The sequence below is a fragment of the Mycteria americana genome, chromosome 9, assembly GCF_035582795.1.
Source record: "Mycteria americana isolate JAX WOST 10 ecotype Jacksonville Zoo and Gardens chromosome 9, USCA_MyAme_1.0, whole genome shotgun sequence".
NCBI lineage: Eukaryota > Metazoa > Chordata > Aves > Ciconiiformes > Ciconiidae > Mycteria > Mycteria americana.
The window spans coordinates 4,199,922-4,221,831 of record NC_134373.1 but is presented as its reverse complement, the minus strand read 5'-3'; the positions used below and the strand labels follow the sequence as shown (position 1 = coordinate 4,221,831).

Here is a 21,910-nt window from a genome sequence, read left to right as displayed (position 1 = left end):
GGAGTTTATCGCAGTCTAAATTAGATAAAGCCACTTGTTGCAGTTCATATATTATTGATCTTTCAGCAATAAATCCAGAGATGTGTTCCTAAGCAAGAGACATAGTTATTCAGATTTTTATCCTTATCGCTAGTGTGAAACAGCAATTTGCAGGAAATATCTGCCTAAAGTGTACCTGGTGATTAGTCCCATTGTTAGTCATTATTAATATTCAGAAGAAAAATGCATGTTTTTAAAAAAGGAAAGAATGAAATGAATTTTTAAAACTTCCTGGAAATTATAAAAATCTGTTAATTCCTGATGTTATAATTATTTGTGTTTCAATGGTTTGCAAGTGCCAGTTGAGACTGGGATTATGTTGTCTATGGGGCTGAGCATACCCGTTTTAATGGGAGATATTCCGTAATACAAAGATGTTCATTAAGTCAGCGGGGAAGGTAAAGAGTGGAGGGTGGAACAGGAAAGGCAGTTAAAGGACTTGCAGAGTCCTTTAAGTGGAGCCTGGAACAGAACCAGTCTTTGAATCCAGACTAATTGAATCCTTGTATAAATTCTTTAATTACTTCAGTGTGCACACACAAAAAAGTACCAACTTGATTATATAGAATAGGAAGCAAGTCTTACTAGTTTTATGAATCATTCTACATGCTCTTTGATTAGGGGAAGTAATAGAACTGAGCTGTGGCTGCTGCAGCATAAAATGTAGTGTAAATGGAAATCAGTACAATGGAAATCTGCTTTTGCACATTTTCTCCTTGGATCTCATTGTCCCCTCCTTTTACGTGTAGGAAAATCAGTCAAGCCCTGATGGTCCAGCTTGCTGTTCAGTAAAATATGTCATCAAAAAGACATAATAAAAAAGACTTTAGTGTGGCAAGAAACAAAAAGAAGAAAATGAAGAGCAAGGCAGAGGGCTCTTCCCCGAATAACTAAAATAATAACTGTAAAAGGAATGAAAAAGCCAAAAGCTCATAGGAGAATTCAAAGTGATTCCGCTTTAAAGCTTTTGAAAATGGCCCATGGCCAGAGGCAAATGAGTTCGTTTAACATATGACTTACCCCTTTCTTGTTCTTTGAATGACATGTAGCTTCAAATTATCCTTCAGCTTGATTACATTCCTGGTTTATTTCTTCCTATTGAAAAGTTGTCACCCCACATCTCCAGCTCACTTGATTTCGAAAAGGTATGTAATAGAGATGATATCAAGCGAGGAAGTGGTGAAATGTAATCGCTGGCTCATTAACAAAACCCTTTTGGTATGTTTTTAGTGTAGCAGCTGCCTTGGAATCAGTAATAATTAAGGCATTTAATAATAAGTCTGTGGACAGAGAATGCCAAGGCTGATAAAATACCTGTTAGCATGTGTTGATGTGTTACCGTCTGAACCTTGTGTTTTCTTACTTCTGTTTGCAGATGAGGTCTACTGCCTTTTCATGGAAATCAGGCGAAATATGCTGCTGGGCACTGCCTTTTATGTACAGTTTGTTTATACCAGGCATCTGGGAGGAAATTGGTAAAAAGTCTGCAGACTTTTGATGGCAAGAATTGGTTGATCTTGCTCCTAAAATAGATTGTAAACCCTTTGGAGCAGGACCACCTTCTCTGGCTTGTTTACACAGCACCTAGCACGGCGGGGTGGTGCTCTCAGACCAGGTTTCTACAGCACCGCTTCTGTTCAAACAGTATCTGCAAGGATCGGGGGGGTTTGGTCCTTTCTGATGTGGCCACAAATCACCTCCTAAAAGAGAACTTAAATAACAAGTTCGGATGGTTCAGTGTGCCTGGTACCTACTAACAATTTGATTGTGTAAATTCCTGCAGGGGGAGATGTGCTTACCCTTGTATTTCTTAGGCATCTGTAGTAGAAATGGGAGAAAATAAATGTGGCAGACAAGATGACGGCAAGATTGAAAGAGGATGGGGTATGGATCTTCTTTTGTGGTGTGCCAGCTAATGTAGTGAAATTAATTCATAGAAGGAAGAACCTGTAGTAAAAGTAGATCAGATTGTTTTCCTGGTAATTATGCAACTAGTAACGATCCCTTAATCGGGGCCAGTGGAAGGGTCAAAGTCAGCTCTGCAGTTGCAGTCACTTTGCAGCAGGGACTGTCTCTGATCAATGTTTGCATAATATCTATTTCAGCAAAGCATTCTTGGTGCTATTATGAGCTATTAGCTGGACCGTGCTGTTACTTAAGAGAGAAATGTCGTATTGAAAATCCATGGGCACAACTGTTGGTGACATATGGAGGAGTCACAGAGCACCCACTGGAGTGTCTTCTGTAACTACACGGGGTGGGTTATGCACAGTCTTAATCCAGATGGGCGGTCCATTGATCTAATTCAAAATTGCTGAGTTACCAAAGCTGTAATTAAGGAGCATTTATTCAATTGATGTGAACTGAAGTATATTGGACATATGCAAAACAAGTCTGAAGACAGGCGTATTCTAAACCAAAACAAAACCAACTCCCCCAAAAGGTAATATTTACTAAAATGCCTCTATGGATAGAAAAAATCAGAAGTAAAATGCAAGAATATGTCAAAGTCATATTAGAGGTTATGAAATAATGGATATAAGGGATACCAGTGATTTCCTGTGTGGACTGTTGATAATGTTGGACATAATCTTTGTGGAAGAAAGCGGAAAGAGGATGGTGAGGTGTGGGGAGCTGCTCCAGAAGCCGAGTATTTACACTGAGGAATGTAGGGATCTATCCACATGCACATACTCCGTTCCTCTTCCCTTTACTGGCGTGATAGATAATCACCTAAGGAAAGGAGACGTCCCACTTGGTCATGCGTGTCCCACCCTTCCACTTCGTAGGTGCTGCTATGTGCCAGCTTCACCAAAACCTCTGCTCAGCTGAGACATGCACCTTTAACCTCCCTGAAAGCCAAGTTACAGGGGTCTCAGAATGGGCTTCTAAAATTGGTGATCAGTTTTGGAGGAGTTGCTTTATAAAAATCAGTGATGGGTACATTCATAATTAATCCAGACTCCATGCTATCTGAAAAGGGAAAGGGGGGGAGAAAAGAAAGAGCTTCAGCTCTTTGGCCCAGAAAATAGTGTCTAAGGGGGGATATGAATGATACTGTAGGTGAAATGCATCAGGGATAGGGAAGAAGGGAGGAGTACTGCTGCAAAAAACCCCTTGTATTTAACCTAAAGGATACAGATTGCATGTGAACAAGTACTTTTAAACTCTCATTTTATACTTATGGGCTGAAAGATTTATAAATGCAAGGACAGACAGGTTCCGGATCAGCAGCGGGGGGTGGATGGGGGAGCCACTGCTAATCTGGAATTCAGTACTTTTATTACGGCAAGCATATGAAAGCATTGCTTGTAAGATAAGGGACTGTATCTGATGACTCTTCCAGTCTCATACCCACGATGATGCTTTTTTTTTCCCATTAAAAATTTGCTTTATTGAGATCCAGTTCAAGCCATGCAACAATTTGGAGTGTAGCTGTTGTATTTGAGGTTTTTTGTTGTTTGTTTCCCGAACGGCCTGCTTGACCTTGTCGTTTGTATAGGCTGAACTTCATGAAGGGAGCCAGATGAAATGAAAGAGAATTAGGCGGGTACAGCTGGCGAGATAGTAAAACAAATAGCTTTTCTGTAATGCTCAGCACCACTATGTTGAGGTGTGATGTAGTTACGGTTACTGAGCTTTTTTGCAAAACAGGGAGTGCTGAGAGCTTGCCGGCTGAATTCTCCAAGCAATGATTACTTTGTTTCTTGGTGTTACTCTGTATTAGTCCCTGTTACAAGCCAGAATGGAGTTTTGACATTTTAGATCTCCTCCAAATGAACCTAAAGATTTCATTATACTTATACCATGATACTGTTTCGCAGGCCATTACTTTCTACTTGAGAAGGTAATGGATATTTCAGATCTTAATTCCTCTATTTGCTAGATAACTCCACACATTTTCTTGCAGGTATTATTTACGTGAAAGACGTAAAAATTAACTGAATATAAAAAAAGTCATGGGTGCAGCATCTGACCCATGTTTTACCTGATTCTCAGTTCCATACCATTGTGATTCTCCTTCAAAACAATATCCTTTAATCTAATCTTACACTGTTGCATAAATTGGAAAAGACATTGCCTTTGATAACTCTGAGTGCACACCAGCTGAGCTGGTTTGGGGACTTTGAATCTTTATTTAGGAGGTTAAAATGAAAAGTAAATGTTTCTACATTGGTAGCTAGGGGTTTCTTTCTGTTATGGTGGCAGGAATTAGCTAAACAAAGTTATGTCTGGGCATCCTTTACCCTGCCTTCTTTGAGTTTTGCATTTGTTCATATGCTACATATTCAAAATACTTCTGCCACTTTCGTAGTTGGGGTTTTCTTTGGGGTTTTTTTGTTGTTGGGTTTTTGTTTTTTTTTTTTTTTTTTAAATTAATACTGAAGAGAGGCATGGGGGGACATGGTCCTGCTATTCCTACTATCTTTCCTTGCATAGATAGTCCCTGCATGCTTCTGACTCACTGAAATGATTGAGATTGTCCTTATCATGGCTATTAATGAATGTACAGCAATGAAGGAGTGTATGTTCTGCTCTAATCTTGTGCTTCACATTGAAAACATGAGTAGACAAATTAAAAATCAGGGCTAAAGGGCCATTCCTGTGTCTCTGTGAGAAGAAAAGGTATAATTGCAAGCCATGTTCTTAGGGGACACTGGTATCAGAATTCAAAATAACCTCTTTTCTCTTTCTTACTTATAGTTTCTCCTGAACTATTCTCTTTAAAAGTCATATTGTATTGTTGCTATTCAAGTCAACAAAGTTGTTAAGAGGATGTGATAACCTCACATATAACAACTTAGGTTTATTTAAATGCGTACAGTTATTATGTCTGGCATCAACGGGTATCCAGCCCTGTGTCATATGCTTTCTTCTTTGCAAAAGTACAGAAGCCATGCCTTTATTTTGTTTCCAACATTGACAGGGTGATACGATTGCTTCCTGTGACTCCTCTGGTGTGATGAAGCTCTGGGACATTCGGAAGTCGGTCCCCATTTTATCCGTAGATGCAGGCCCACATCCTGCCAACCAGGTCGTCTTTGATCACTCTGGTAGGATTCTAAAACAACTTTTTCTATCTGAGACGTTTTATTTTGAAATCTTTCGAATCTTTCTCTGGTTCTGAAGCCAGATAGCATGTGTAAAACAGCGTAGATGTGTTAATTTTAAAGAACAGCTCCTTGATTGTCCCAATGATCAATACACTTGTTTCCTATTGACTAGATTGGCAAATTGGATTAACAGTCCATTTATATAAAATGAAAAATGTGCAATAACAAAAAGTGCAATTAATTACAAATACATTACATGAAATACAGAAATGATCACTGGGGGTAAAAAACTTAGAGAGATTACCTGTGTTCTAGTGATGTTTATTCTCCATTACTGTTTGTTCTTTTATTTGCTAGTTCTATAGTTGCATTTCATAACCAATCTTACTAAGTCCTCTTATAATTGCCTCAGAACTTCATTGTGTTGACAGGACTGCTTACTATGCACAAAGAATTGAAGTAACCAGTTATTTTTCATCATCAGCCATTTATTACCATGTCAGCAATATTGTGAGTGAACGTGCATTTTCATTTGAACAGGGGCTGTTGTAAAACATTTTTTTGTTTGTTTGTTTTAAAAGCAATATTAATCTTCAATTCCAAAGCACGGACAAGCATTCATGTTGCAGCACAGAATTAGATCCTAGCTTAGGAAATCGTTCTTACTCAAAGGTAGTACAGTATGATATGATGTAATACAATAATATATAATGTAATATATATAGGTATATTGAAAAATATGTATGTATTTGCATTATATGTTATGTGCATAAAGTATAATGCTGTAATAGAATATGAGAGATAATTAAGGAATCATTTGAACAAAAATAATAGTGTGATATTTTGTCATAATGACCCACATACTGTGGAATGCATAATATCAATATATTGAGTCACTTGGCAGAAAGCTTTGCCATCAAATTCTATAGTGTTTGTATAGTGATTTCACAGATCTCTCTGCTGTACCATTAAATAAGGTATTTTCATTTCCAAGGGGAAAAAAAATGCATTGACACCGTCCATTTTTGACAGTTTCCCAAAGACAAATTTAGCCACTGTTCTATTTATGTGTGTGATTTGGAGTAAGAGCTCATGTTTTCTTCAGGAGGATTTGAAGAAGTTTTGCATTTTTGTTTCTGAAGTATAATGTTGGGTCATTTGCAAAGGAATCACATCCCTGAAAAATGCAGTAGCAATATTTCTAGCCAGATGGGAACTTTCCAGTAGAAAGGTTATCAGCTTCAGGTAATCTAAATGGGCAAATTTCTCCATCATTTGGATAGAATCCAAAATTTTCTCTGCAGGAGTAACCACCCAACAGAGATATCAAATTGGGATGGGTGATCACAAATGAGGCATAATGCAACAGGATGCAGTCGCACCTAGGTAAAGATAGGAAAATTAGCTAAAAGAGGCGATTGCAAGTCCTGTTGTTTGAAGAGAGGTAGTGCCTATGTCCCTACCTAGTGCCCCTAATTAGGGGCAGGGGGCGAGGCATAGCGGGCACTATCCACACACACAAACCGAAAAGGCAATGCCTGTCCTGAGTAGGTACCTTGTAGAGATACAAGCATACTAATATCTGCTTGTTATGGGGCAGTATTTAATTTACTTGACGAGTGGCTGGAAGTAATGCATTTTCTGCACTGCATCCGGGGAGAACGATGCGGTATTTTTTAGGAAACCTGGCCTTGCTTGGGTGCAGCTGCTTTGGTTACTGTTAGCAATGCAGTGTGGGACCCAGTCTGAGGTGGATATCTCTGGGACCCTGGCTTTGTGGATGTTTCACTCATGCTGACACTGTGTTGTCATAGCTTTTTTTTTGCTAATACCAGAGTTGCCAAGCTAGTTAAACCAGAGTTAGCCCAAGTAATCCTAAAATGGCCCTTGATACGCCAATGAGAGAGGCTGAATGATGTCCTTGTCTGCAACAGCAGAGGGCTAGATAAAATGAACCAGCAGGTTCCTGCATTGTTTGTCTAAACAGTAGTTATTTTTTAACAATGTATTCATGGATTTGGTCAATCTAAACTATTCAGTCAGTCATTTGAGTGGTGCTAACTAAAAATAATAACCATGTTGAAATAAGTCAAACAGCCGGAGTACTCCAAAACAAAAATAAATGGCGAGGGGAGAATACATCCTATGTTTAAGTGACAGCCTGTTGGGCATGGGACATCTGTCTCATTTGGGACCTCTCTCTGTGGAGGAGCTTGGGTGGATTTCCCTGACCTTATCAAGGTGTGGCTTAATTTCCAGCTGTATCCCTCAGTCCCTCCTCGTGATGTTACACCACCTAGTGTAAAATATTTGACTACAGTAATAGTCATAGACACAGGAAACAAATTGTTCAATGTCTCGCAGCTGGATTTAATTACTAGATTAGAAAGCCATGGTTGAGCAGTTTTTTTCTTCTGCCCAGTAGTTATTTAAATTATAGCTAATAATGATAGAAGGGGTTTATGAAAAGTTTGGCGGTATCAGCAAACGAGATTGAGGTCAGAGATAGTAAGGCCCCAATGAATGGAAGATTTTTGTTTGGTTTTCCTTTGTATTGTTCTCAAGTAATTACCATTGCAAATGTAATGTAGACAAACACATCCTACCTTTTGTTTTAAAGTGGTACTATCTTGTATCGGAGTGACATGCACTGGATGGGAGTTGCTTAACGAAGAGCTAGTACCAAGAATGAGCTTGTAAGTTACTGGAATCCTCCTGATGGCGTTATTGAGGATGGCCCTTGCTAACTCTAGTGATCCGAATGCTATTCATGGCATAAATGCTTGACCATAAAGCCATTTTCTGCTTTATCAGAGCCACGCTCAGATTGTAAATAAGTTAATGACAAAAGTTGTGTATAAATCTTTCTGCTTTAGTTACGCTCTGCCTTGGCTTTTCTTTAACTCAGCTTTAGAGGTGGACTTTTCAATATGGCCTACATGTGAATGAGGAGAAATTAATTACCTGACTAATTACCATTGCACTTCATGTGGATTTTCTTCTTTTCCCCAGTCTGTGTGAAACCAGCTCATGGTCTTGCAATGAGAGGTGGTGATGGAGCTGGCTGGGACTCAGCCCACTGGGGGCAGTGATCTTCAATATTATGCTTAATATCAGAAATACAAAGGAACATGTCCTTCGAATTCCGCATGCTGTAAATGGCCTCAGAGAGGGGACCAATTATGGTTACTGTGCAAGATGGACCACAATGTAACTGATTTTTTAACTAAATTCACATTTATTTTTTCATATGCAAGTTAACCAGCATCTCCATGTGCTTTTGTTCTTGTGTGGCATTCATGAATCCCTTAAACACCCTCTTGTCATCTCCTTTTGTGTTTCCACTTGCCGTTCAGAAAATGTACTTAATACGATTAATCACACCACAACGTTGCGTATGTAAGAGTTAGAGAAACTGTAGAGGATTCTAGTTTATGTGCTAAGAGATATTTTTTATTATCATAACATATGAAAACAAACAAACCAAACAAACCCCATGACAACAGCAAAGGTCCAAAATCAATAGCAGTTACAATAAGGCAAACAATATTTGGAAAAATACAGTGCTGTCTTTTGAGATCTGGAGATACAATGAGGTGTTATCATTTAACCTGCTTCCATCCAAGCTGAGCGGTGTTGCTCTCAGTGTTGAAGAGGTGTGAAGGGTATGCGATTCTTCTGCCAGAGCATGAATAAATAGCCTTACAATGCCTCTGAACACCTCAAAGGGCAATCTGTACCTATTTTATTTAGAGGGAGAGTATAGTAAAAGAATATAAAGGTTGGAAATTAATGTGAAAGTTGAGAAAAGCCGGGATCAAGATTACTTTGTGATGTAAGTGGTTTATTTGAGGAGATAGGAATTCTGGGGGTGCAGGAGACACATTGCTTTAGGAAGTGGCTGTCGAACAAATGGTACCACTTTCAACCATGGTGGGGTCAGGGTAACTGCTCAGCTATCTAAAAGCAATAATTTGCAATTAATTTGCTTAATTACAGCATCACATGACATTACACAGGATCTTTTACATGAGACAGCCATTAGTCCAGTGGGTGACAGAATTGTTTACTGCTCAGTCCTGAATTGTTTTTTGTGTTAAATAGTGGTCTAAATAATTTGTGTCTCTATATTATCCACCCTTTACTGAATACAGAATTATGTTGACGGGATTTTCTGGGATGCCATTGCTGAAGCATGTTCAGTATTTGCACTAGACATTATTTGGGCTATTCCTGATAATATTAAAGCCACAGGCGATCCGCACAGGCCTCATGAGGGATGGAGGCATGGAGATTAAAACTCAAATTGTTAGAATTTCTGCAGGTATTGAGTCTTCAGGTGAAGTCCCAGAATTAGTTTTTGGATTCCTTATCCGGTAACAATTTCTATGCTGAGAACAGAGCTGGCAGAAATAATCCTTGTAAACTGAGGAAAAAAGTTGAGAAGCATAAAGTATATTTCTGCATTCATATGTGCCTAATTTTATATATATTCAATTTCTTAAAAGAAACATAAATAATACTGATTTATTATATGGCAGTCTCATTTATTAAGAGCTTTGATCTTGCAGTGAGGTACCCACTCAATTTTCTCTTTGATTTCCTCAGTTTCGGTTGGTATATTGGCTGCAAAGACGAGCTGGTAGTGAGGTGCCAGGTGTCTGCCTTTTCTCCTTCTTTCCTTCTTTCCTTCACATTTTTGGTTAATTCGTGCCACTTAAGTGGCACTGAGTAGATAAAGCTTCATCTTGGCGGGGGGGGGATTTTCCTAGGGTGGGAGAAGCTCTCCTTTGCTGGGAAGCTGTATAGTGGATTTGGCAATTGGCGGCTGGATGCAGGGGATGCACCTACACCTCTCGGATCTCAGGAGGGGACTGTGTCCAGGTATCAAGAGAACTGGAGCAGGACAAGATCTTGACTCTCTATCTCACTTTTTTTGCATTTTCTGAAGCTTGCTTTTTATATTTGTCTCCCTCTTGCTTATGGTTAAAGTCATGCTTGATGGGAGCAAAATCCTCTAGTGCAGAATTTACCACAGTAATCTTTTTAGCGGCATCTGATTTTGTCCATACAGTGCAATTATGTGCTGACATTAATGTGTGTTTTTTCCCTATCACCCCCATTTCTGACTAAAAAGCTTTTTTCACTACAACAGTTTATTGCTCTGTGTTCTTTAATCTCCAAGGCAGATTACTTGATAACATCAATTGATTCCTTAGGGTGCTTTTCCCCTTGTGGTTCAATGCCTGAATCCCTACCTCAATTCTGACTATGTATATGCTGTCACACGCAATGCAGTCTCAACTTGGGAAATTTTTACTTAATTTAAGTTATTGCCAATTAATGCAAACTTCTGATCACTGATTCTGGGTACTGAGAAAAAAGAAAACATGAAGAATTAAACAAGCACTTAAGTAAATGCTTTTCCTCCCCCTTTCCTAGTCTCAGTTTAAGCCAAGCATCTCTCCCCTCCCCCTTTCTAGTTTGCCTTGTTTTCGCTGCAGGCTGCGCTCCATCATCCCAATTCCTTTGGTGCGGCAACGGGTGTTGCGGGAGGTTGGGGTTGTCTGTGTCATGGCTTCTGTCTGCCGCTCCTCCGTGCTCCTTACTGCTCTTCCTCCGCTGCTCCAGGCTGTCGCTGCTTCACTGTAGGTCACCCACGGGCCACAGGTGTCCCTGCCCCGACGTGCGTGTACATCCCTGCAGGGACTGATGGGGCACTCATGTGTAATTGGGGGCTTATGTGTACATTAATTGGGTGTCAATCCATAACCTGATTGGGCACACATGCATGCACTGATGGGGCATTCATGCATAAGATAATTGGTGCTCATGCGTGAACTAATTGGGTGCTTATGCATGCATTAATTGGGCACTCATGCATGGATGTAGTAAACTGCAAATTGATGCCCAATATGCAAAGACAGTTTGATAGATAGATAGATTGAAATAGATATAGGTATAATTCTTTGGATTTGTCCTGGCACTTGCTTTTTTACACAGAGCTCAGACAACTCCCAGTTCTGGTTATTAATCAGTTTGGACCTGCTACAGTGCTATAGCTCCACCTAACAGGGCAGCAAGGTGATCAAGCTGTGTTTTTAGAACACATCTTTCCAATTCCTTTGAAACATTTGCTCTTTACTTAGAAAATTGAGACTAGTTCTTCCTTATTTTGCTGCCTGCTTTGCTTCTCATTCAGGCTTTTCTCGAGTCTATTCGTGAAGCATAAGCTACAGTCTTGTACATCACTCGTTCCTCTCCTTTCTCCCATCATGAATTGTTTAATGTCTGTCCCATCAGAACCCTTGTCTTCGCTATGGGTTCAGCACTGCAAGATCTGTGTGTTTTCACTGCATCCTTACACACCCTTTACTATACAAACTAAGGATTCACATTCTGTTTCTTTTAGATATAATCGATCCACATTCTTACAAGTTTTGCTTGATGAGCACAAATGCAGCCACCCGCATCTCTTAGTTCTCCGTTCTTTATTTGGTGATCAGCATTTTTAGTTTGTCTTTGCTTTCTCGGCTCCAGCTCGTCTCCAAGTGCTGTGTCAGTGCTCTGTGTCTGAGCGCTGTTCTCGTGCGTGCCTCCTCTGCCAGGCCAGTGCAGGGGACACTTCTGCAGAAACTGGGCCAAGTAGCAGTTAGTCACAAAACACTCTTCTTCCTTCCTTCCTTCCTTCCAAAATGGAATAGGGCTAAACGCCAAAGTCAGGCCTTTTACTTTACACTGGCAAGCTGCAAGCAGTGGTGGGTCTCCATTTCTCCTTTGTCTGGTCCATCTCTCTCTTTCTCTTTTTCTCATTACTCCAAGCTTGAGTATCCCTTCATAAAACTTTTCATAACAAAGGAACCATCAATCAACAATCAGACAAGGATTAGAGAGAGAATGAAAGACACTTTTAAAGTCTGTGATATGTGTTTGGTCTGTGTCTGAATGTGCATCCCTACTTGAAACTGATCTGCGGGAAATAAACTTTAAGGTCTGCCATTTGTTGACCAAGCTGTTTTTATACAAGCAAAAGATTTTCAAAAATTATACCTTGGCTAGAGGGAATAGTGGTGGGCTGGTTCACCTCACCCATACTAGTGGAGAGGCTTTGTGCTTTGTCCTTCAAGCTGAAGTCCCTGCTTTGGCAGAGCTTTGCAATAAGCAAATGCTGTTGCCCCAGCTGTGTGCTCTTAGACAATGCACCAATATTGATGTTTTGTCCCTAGGTAGCCTGCCCAGCCTGCCTGTTTGAACTGATGAATCCATTAGTGGACTCCCTGGAGAGATTCCCGTGTGGTGTGAGTTGGTTCACACAACCCATGACCTATTTTCTAGTCCCGATCATGCTGCTTAGTCTTGGAAGTCAGATCGGCAACGTGTCCGTGTCAGCCCTCTTTCTCTGAGGAGTGCTTACAACATCTGTTGACCATCCTTAATTATTCCTACGGTCAGCATGGGAGTAAAAGGATGTGCTGGAAGGCTACATTATTCAACAGTAATTCTTGTCTCCTAATTCTCACTTCTTCCCTCAGTGCTGCTGTATTTCATTTCTCTCATTCTCAACATTTGTTTTCCTGACCATAAAATTCTCTAATTTGGAGGCAGCGGGTAGATTGGAACTTACACAAATATGAGCTGATTGACAGATCATTTTGTCTCCTTGTTTCATGGGGGCATGAAACTATCACTCGCCTTATTTCTGACTGTTGCGGTTTTTCAAAAGGGAAGAAGTTGGCAATTAATTTTCCCCTTTGTTGATCAGGAGAAGAGTTGTGCCACGCAGTATTTCTGTCGTGTCATGACCATTTTTCAATATGAGCAAACTCCACAAAATTTAAATATGCTAGAAAGAAAAGAAAAGGGATTCTTAAAATATATGACTTTATTTTCAATACACACATAATTTAAAATAGATGAAATATTTGTCCTTTGGAAAGGAAAGGGAGGTGGCTTGGAAACCCCTTATTTTACATTTTTTGCCCTAGTTGCAGGGTAGTATTTTGTCTCTCTGGCTGTGTTTTCTTTGCTGAGCTAATGAGGGTGGGGACTGTGTACTACTGCAGGCAATTGCTTTGAGCGCTGAGCACTTTGAAGAGATTAGCCCCATTGATATTCCCTTCATCTTTGTTAGAGAGGAATGCTTCCTCCCCTAGAGTGCAAGAAGATGGACAGCTATTTAATAGAGCCAGCCTTTTTCAAGTAGATACTGTAGTACTAAATATTCCCATCTCACTTGCCTGCATATACCCAGCATAAAAACAATGTTCTGGAAGCCAGGGTTGTGCCTCATCAGAGCAATATATTGACCTGTTAGGGTTTTTTTGAGGATCCCAGGTTGAATGGATTATTATCTGACTGGTTAAATGTTATTCTTCAAGGAGAAGCAACAGTTTCAGCTGTTCAGGCAGTCAGCCAAAACATGGCGATGAGCAAATTGTTTGTTCCAAAAGTAAATGAAGGGAATGTCCACATGATTTTTGCCATCCTTGTATTAAACGAACAGAAGCTCAAAATTGGAGCTTTATGCATCCCAAGTGGGGCATAACTGATCAAAATTTTGATTCTCCAGCAGCTATCCACAAACTGAATTAAAATGGTTTGCAACAGGTTGGTTTTTTTCTAATCCCTTTTAAACTAGGCACAAGTCTTAAAATAATAATGTATTCAACATCTCATCTCTTGCATTGACTGCTCTTGTAACTTTACTAGGTCCATGTGTTCTATTTTATATTTATTGTTTATATTAATTCCAGCCTACAGAGTGCTGCAATTAGCAAATTCCCACTTTGAATGTATTTACAGTGATTGGATGAGAACTCCTTTCTTTCACTCAAACTGCACAGCTCCATCTCAAGCCTGGCTTAGCTACAAGAGCTTCATCTCCTGATTAACTTATTCCTGCAGACAGTCAGAGAGTAAGGAGCTCTGAAGGTCATCACAGCCTTTCTTCCATGAAAGCTCCTCTTAAATATCGACAGCTATCAAGGTCTTGTGTTTTGAGTAAAGCATCTGTATTGTATGGAAAGAAATGAATCAATACTGCATTCATCATTCATATCCTGTAATAAAAGAAAGGGATTTTTGAAATAAGGTATTATATAGGTCTAGTATTTGTGTGTACTTTCTATGTGTTAAACATGCAAGATAGAACAGCCATGGCATTCTCTGCCAACGACTGGATAGGTCAGGGAATCTGTAAGGGGACAGCAATTTGCATCTCTGTCACTGTTGAAATTAAATATATTTTCTTCACTCACCAAGAGTCATTAGTTAGCTGGTAGCTTTGCGGACCGATCCAGAATTGTGTTGGGAGCATAGAACATATGCTTATGAAAAGAAGAAATTGGGTGGTTTTGTTTAAGGGAAGCAGATACTTAGAGAGAAGGAGACAGAGTCCATTGGGATTGGACGCTTTGGAGAAAAAAATAATTCTTGTGACAACCTAAGTAACTCAATTGTGTTGTTTCAAACTTAAGGATAATTTAGGTAATTTGGTCTCTTTACCCACCATTCTTTTCCCTTTCAAGAAGCAAAGTTTATATTTTGAATGAAAACTTTGAAAGGAAATGTCAGACGCTTTCATGTAAAAAAAAAATCTTTAAAACAATCTGTAAACAATATTTAGCTTTCCACTTTTTGGGGGGTAAAAACTATGCCGGTCTACGTTGAGCTTGAATAACACACTTTGAGTAACTCAAACCCTACATTTTAATCAAACTTGCTATTTTTCCAATATTCATTTTTAAAAGTAATTGAATTCTAAAAGAAAATTATTCACCTCTGGATACCTGTATTGTGATTATCAAGAAAGTTTTGATTCCTTGAACAGCTCTTCCACTTAGTAAATGAAATATATTCATGAGCTAGTTCTTTTCAGAGCTTGGAAAGTGGCATCTCTTTTCAAGAAAGAGATCATCTTTAAATTAAAAGTATGCTGTCCTTAGCCTTTTTTATTTTTATTTTATTGACAAATTGTCACAGGAGCTAAAATGCATAATCATCAATAGTAAGTGATCCATGGGGCTATGCAAAATAAATTGATTAACGATATAATGTCCATACAGATGTCCTAGGAGCGCTTGTTATTTTTTATGAACCAATCTGGGAGTATTGCTTGCATTTCATGGGCCAGGTGGAAAAAGGTGAGTGAGACAAAGGTCAGGGCATCTCTGCGGTTATTCTGTTGCTGCTAACAGTCAGAACTGGCTGAAATGGTGGTCTAATGTACACGGAAAGGCATCATGTTTGCTGAAAAGGAAAAAATGCTGGAAATTTGCTCCTACCACAGTACCTGCCAGCCTCTTTTTGTCAAGCCTGCATGCCAACAAAACAAACCCATTGGCTTGAAATGAATTTGAAGCCTGAGACAAAATCCCCTTTGTCATGGAAGCATGATTTTCATTTCTTTGTTTTTAATGCCCTTCCACTACTAAGAAAATCATGATTTAGATGCCTTTGAGGCATTTAACTTACGCTTATGCAGAACTGTTCCTCAGAGAAAATTGGATGCAATTTTAGGATTAGATAACTGACCTAGGAGAGAGAGAGTGCAAGAAACTTGCATATCCACTTTTTCCAGATGGATATTCACTAGGAAGCCTTCAGACTGCTCATAAATATTGCCTGTCCTTTTGTAAAGGCTCACACCGGCAAGCACATGGCCATTTCCTGGGCAGAAAGACATTTTTTGTACTGAGACTTTTGGGCAACAAAATAAAGTATTTTTATTCCCTTTCTTTTTCTGTGGCGAAATACTATACATGATGGTGAATGGGAAAATAAGGAAGAAAAGAAATTCTATAAACAGCCTCCAAAGCCTGACTTGGATATTTGAACTGTTTGTTTGTTTTGTTTTTTTCTCTGGAATGAAGTTTCTTTATTTCTTTGCCTGTCTTTCAACTTGTGAAAACATCTTTTATGTAGAGCTGTTATCTCTCTGAGTATGGCATGCTCTTGGGGAGTGGGGTAAAATCTATTTACCTGTAGTCTTTCCTCTCCAAATTAAATTGAGTGAAAAAAGGAAATATCTTAATTAACATTCCCCCCCCCCCCCCCCCCCAGAATAAAGCAAAAGAAGGAGTGGTGGTGAGGACGGAGAGTTCTTTAATGTTGGGTTCCTGTCAAACATCATTCCCCTGTTCACATTTTCTAGTGTAAATGAATATGCGTGGAATACCGCAGGGATCCTGCCTGGAGACACAGAAGAGCAAAAATGGAGTGTTTCTGGGTCACGGGAAAGGTCTGTTGTGCCACTATCCCATCTCTGGCAGTGGGCAGGAGGGGATGCTTAGGGAAAAGAGATAAAACCAGAGTGAGTAAACACTGAGGTTTCTCTGCTACTCAGTGCCCTGTGGATTAGGACCTCCCAGAGCTGGGGGCCTCATGCACTTTGTCTGGTGTTCATGGATCTCTCTTCTGTTAAACTTGTCTGATCTTTTGTTTGGGAACTTCTTTATATTTCAGCTTCCAACAGTTCTCATAGCAATGATAAAGTGCTTCCCTGCCTTTGCTTTAAATCTCTTCACGATACATTCTGATTCTCCTACTGTGGGAATTATTGAATAATTGTTCCCTGTTCAACCTCTTCATGCTGACACATCTTCCCCTACTCTCTTTGCAGCACTGAAGAGTCTGTGTCTATTTAATCTCCTGGATACATAAGCCATTCCTCATCTTTCCTCATTTGTTGCCCTTCTGTAAATGTTATTTTGGGTACAGTCTTTTAGAAACGGAGGAGAGGGACGAGGCCTGTATGATCTGTTTAAGATGTGCTTAAGTCATGGTTTTAAACAGAGGCCTAATGAGATTTCCTGGTTTTGTTCTCTAGCTTTTTTTTTCCCCACAATAAATCTTGACATTATATCAAGCTGATGTTTTCAAAGAAGTATCCACGGTGGCTGTGAGATCTCTCTCCTGAATGACAAAGAATAGTTTACAGTCCATTGTTGGATTTGTATAATTAAGGATATTTTTGTTCATTTGAATCATGTTGTGTTTCTCAGAATTCAGTTTCATCTGCCACTTTATTACCTAATCCAGTAGCATCTTGAGATTCTTCAATGAGTCTATGAAATGTGCTGTCATCTTGAAAAACATGAATAATTTTATACTATCAGTGAATATCGCCTTAATATTCACCTTCCCGCCCTTTTACCCTTTAAATTTTTTTTTTATTATTTTTTTTTTTTGCTTTTCCCCCTCCCAACTTTGGTGGTTGTCAAAAACTTTTGGGAATTCAAGTATCTTATGTCAGTCAAGTCACCCTTACTCCTATGCTTCCGAGCACCATCAAAGAACTGGAGCAGATTTCTGATCTGTGGTTTCCTGCTATAAAAGCTACAGTAACTCTTCAGTACGGTATTACATTTCTCCATGCATCAACTAAATCCATTACTTATTATACAAATGAGTTTATTAGACCTGTAAAGAAATCAGATGTACCAGTTGACAGTTTCTCAAGCTCTTTTCAGAAGCTGCTGTGATGTTTGCCACCTTCCATTCCTCTACTCCTTGGACCAGGTTAAGCAATAGGTCTTGTACTTCAGTAATGATTTCAGTTAATTTCGTATTTCAGGTTTAATAGAACTCCTGTTTGAATACTCTCTGATTCTGGCAAATATTTAATCACTTTATTCTAAGATTTTGGACTTCTGTTCCCTGTTAAAAAACCAAAACAGCCTAACCAGGGTATGTCTCAGGAGTTACAAAAGCAGTCAGCTCTCTGCATAGTTCTGCTTGCTGGTGTGATTGAAGCTGGTTGGATACAGTTGAAATAATGCATAGGTGGCTTTGAAATCCATCATAGAGGAGAGGGATTTAGGCTATTGGTACATGGGGCACCTAGCTTTCTTTGCATGACCTCATCTTTAAAGGATTGGATGACTATTCCCAGTAAAGGAACGTGTCAGCAATTCCTTCAGCCAAAGACATCTATCTGTGTAATATAAGGTGGTTTGGTTTCTCAGCTGGACGTGCATCTGAAGTTGGATGGTAACATTAAAGTTGGATGGTAAGATCAGGAGTTAAATTGTTAACACTGTCCTTGGAGTGCAAGATTCATGGAATTTGAGAATTTCATTGTGCATTCCATAAAAAAGCAGAACTTGAAACATAGTCTGTTAAATTCATTGCCTTCCCTGGCTTCCTTGCCAGAACTGTAGTAGTAGTTGATAACAGCCTTTTATTCAGGATCATCCCTTTCTGTATTCCAGACTGCAGTCACAGCTGTCTGCTTAAAACTCTAATATACAATTATGTGTATTTGGCTAAACAGGTCTTTCCTTACATCAGTGGAATTAGCCCTCTCCATTTTGTGTCCAGGATTTGGGGTTTTTTATTTTTATTGTGTATTCTTTTTCCTTCAATTTCATACACTAGCCAGTCGGCCTGAATGACATTGGGAATGTCTCTGATACTATAATGGGCATTTATAGCAGTGACTGTAATTAACGATTAATATTTTAGCTGTGCTTGCAAGCTAAGTTTAGGCACTGGCAAAATAAAGAGTTGCCTAGAGTCATTGGCTGATGGACCAGCAAAATAATGGGTTTCATTTAAGCAGATGAACCCTCTGAGTCACACCGTAGGGAGGGCAGTTCTGTGCCAGTGCTGGCCTCGCTCAGCGCTGAAGCCGAGAGGGCTCCTCCACCTTCTTCCCTGAGCAGCTCCGAATGCCAGCACTGAGTGAACTCCCTGGCTTTGGAAACACACAGCCTTCCCATTACAGCTTCTACATCTGATGTGAAGCATTTGAATCTGGGACTGCTGAGCCTTATGATACAGGTATTGTGATTGATGTAATGTTCTTGTAATTTTTAATTATGCATTAACACATGTATTATAGGTCTTTCTTAACGTATTTGCGTAAATTAGTAGACGGCTCTGTTGCTTGATAGGCCATTGCAGGAATGGCAACACAAAATCAAGGAAAACAAGGTTATTGAGTACAATGAACGCTTCTTCCCTGGCATCAGAGCAAAACATAGGGAAAGGAAACAGGAAAGGAAATCAATAAGGAGAACGAACCAACCCCACAGAAATTCTTAAACATTACCCCACTCAGAACCCCCCAGCAAAAGAAAAGAAGATGCTCTCCTGAAATATCCCCCAAAGTCTTAGCAGGTAGATAGATCTGAAGTTTGGAGAGAAGACGGATACTCTTTGCTGGGAAGTGCTGAGCATCCCCATGACATCGTGTACCTTGTGCAGCAAGTTCTCTGTGGCAAGCTAGGCCTTAGTGGACCAAGGTAGAGGGCATCTTGAGTCTCAGTGTTGGTCCTTTCAAGGGAAGAGAAGTCTGAGCCTCAGACCTCCATAGAGGATTTCTTCTTGACTTCCGTCATATTGACACACCATGCTCTGGGTTGCTGTTACTATAGTCCAACCTAACCAGCTTCAGCCAGCTTCTGTCTAGCAGGCACCATACTGTCTGTCCCAGACGTTTTCTGAGACGTTGTAGGGGACCCAACTAAGAAGATACTGTCTGAATGCTGCAGCAGGCTACTCCGTCTGTTAGTGATTCATTAGGTCGGACATCTCAGCTCTGTGATGTTTTTCAGACACAGCTTCACTGGGAGTCCTAGTTTAAATTTCTTCTGTGCCTGCTGAGGGCCTGAAGGCTCTTGGGGCTACCTGCTTCAAACTCTTACACTAACCAAGGACTCTGTTACATATTTCATAATAATTCCTTTTCATTCATTGCTCATTTGTTTTCTGTTATTATTTTCCTTTTACTGCTATAAAAGGTCTTCCGTTCTTCTGTTTGAAGTTCACTTCTGTGATTTGTCCTGATGTTCTCTGCGATTATAAGTTTTAGTAGTACTGAGGTGAATGTCTAAATAATTCAGTGGAATGGATCCAAAATGACACAAACTGGGTTGCTCAGTCAGACGAGAGCACAATCACAGCCATTAACATAGAGCTGACATTCACCTTATGTACAAGTACGGGCAGATTACAGTCCTTGGGCTCTGTACAGTTTTGCTCTTAATGTACATATTCACAGTCTGTTTGGGCTTTTTAGAATGATGTACCAAGGGCTGGACAAGGAGGTTTTATTACCAGAAATTACCCCGTTAGGTGTGTGAAGCTGGTTTTTGTGTAAAGATGTGACAGAGTGACCATTAGCATCCTACCATTGTCAAATGGTAGATACCATGCTCCCAGTCGAATTACTAGCGTCGCTCGATCAGCTGCACTACAAGCACTGTTGTACCATGTATGCGTGTATTCGAAGTGTGCTGCACTGGGCTTCTCTCTAGTGTTATCTGAATCGTTCTTTTCTTACAGTTCGTGGAGGAGAGGTGAGAACCGTACCCCAGTACAGCCTGGCCATCATCATGGAAACACAACGCTTGTGGGTACATCCTCTCCAGAAGAGGAACACCTGCAATAGTTATTGTACAGAACATATGTGCAGTGTAGCCCAGTGCAAATGGATGCAAGCGTTGCCTTGCTTCGGTTGTACTAGACCAACAAAAGTAAAAACACCTTTATACGCTCAGTGATTTAAAAGCAGCAAACACACTTCATCCCATCTACCGCCACATATGTAATCAGTTTTGGTATTTCTAAGCAAAACAAATACTTTCAAAGGAGCTATTGTGAACAGATGGACTAACATTCATAAAACAGAGCGTTCCCTTTGTAAGTGGTTTGTTTGAATAAAATGTATTGTTTCCACTGAGATTTAAACTACATTTTGCTTAAATTATTTTTATGTTTGGCCATTATATTGCGAGCATATGAAATGGGCAAAATGTTAAGAATAATTAAGCAGAGTGGTCCTGAATATGCTGGTGAGTCTGAAAAATCATATATAAAAGAAAGCAGCTGTCTGTGGAGCTGCCAATTCTACTTATATAAGCCCATCTGTTTACATCTACGCCTGTTCCCTAAAGAAGAATACGTCTTATGTGAAGAATTCCCACCAGATCCCACAGACATTTTATCATTCAAGAACGTTCTTCCTGTTTGTTGTCTCTCTTTCCTTTATAAGAAACTATACAATTAATGTTTTCAGTGCTGTCTCTTAGAACATTTACAAGACAAATACTGGATTTAGCATATAAAAGTAAATGATTTTATTCTTTTCTGATTCTGTAATGAATAAAAATGGTTTCAAACCATTTACATATACCTTTGACGCACAGTGGCTTGTAGTCTTGTCTTCTATTTATCTCTTCCCTCCCACTTCTTTATTCTCATCTTGAATCCCTCAGACCATCTCTTGTTAAACCTAAGATATAGGTTATTTTATATCTAATTGCTCACGTGGAAAGGCTGTTTGCTGTTTACGTGGTATCTGGTCAGTGACAGATTATAAAACTTTTTTTTTTTAAAGAAAAAGGTATTCATGAGCTCCAAACTTTGTGTTTCCCTGTATCCCCCAGTCCTAGGAGTTCTGCAAATGTAGAGCTAATGTTTTACTGCTGAGAAGCAGCAGATCTGCATTCCCTGGCTTATGTTCCATCCTCAGAACTACTTCAACAACAAAATTACCTGAATAACATCAGATATAAGCATGTGGACTTTTTTGATCTTTTTATTAAATCCTAGTATCAAAGTGGATTTATCCACTCTCAAAGATAAGATGGGGGAGGCCAGCTTTTGAAGATCATTTGAATTTCTTTCATTTGGTGTCCTAATCTTCTTCCTACTCTATTGAACTTCTGTAAATTGTTTTAGGATTCTTAGAACAAAAAAAATCTCTAAGAGTTCTAACTTCTGATTTAATTATCAAAGTGTAAATTCTTTACATAAACTTTAGTGACACAGCAAATACAAAATAAAATGAGGTCAAGTCAAAAAAGGAGCAA

The 21,910-nt window shown here is 39.5% G+C and overlaps 1 protein-coding gene across 3 annotated transcripts in view; it reads left to right on the top strand.

Annotated features, from left to right (window-relative positions):
- SPAG16 (sperm associated antigen 16) overlaps positions 1-21,910 on the top strand; it is a 423,563-nt gene that overhangs the window by 309,383 nt on the left and 92,270 nt on the right. For 2 of the 3 annotated variants that reach the window (XM_075512045.1, XM_075512047.1), the window contains exon 15: positions 4,967-5,093. The exons of the other annotated variant lie outside the window; for it this stretch is intronic. In XM_075512045.1, the coding sequence (XP_075368160.1) occupies positions 4,967-5,093 (127 nt within the window). The remainder of the gene's footprint in view (positions 1-4,966; positions 5,094-21,910) is intronic. 3 annotated transcript variants of the gene reach the window in all.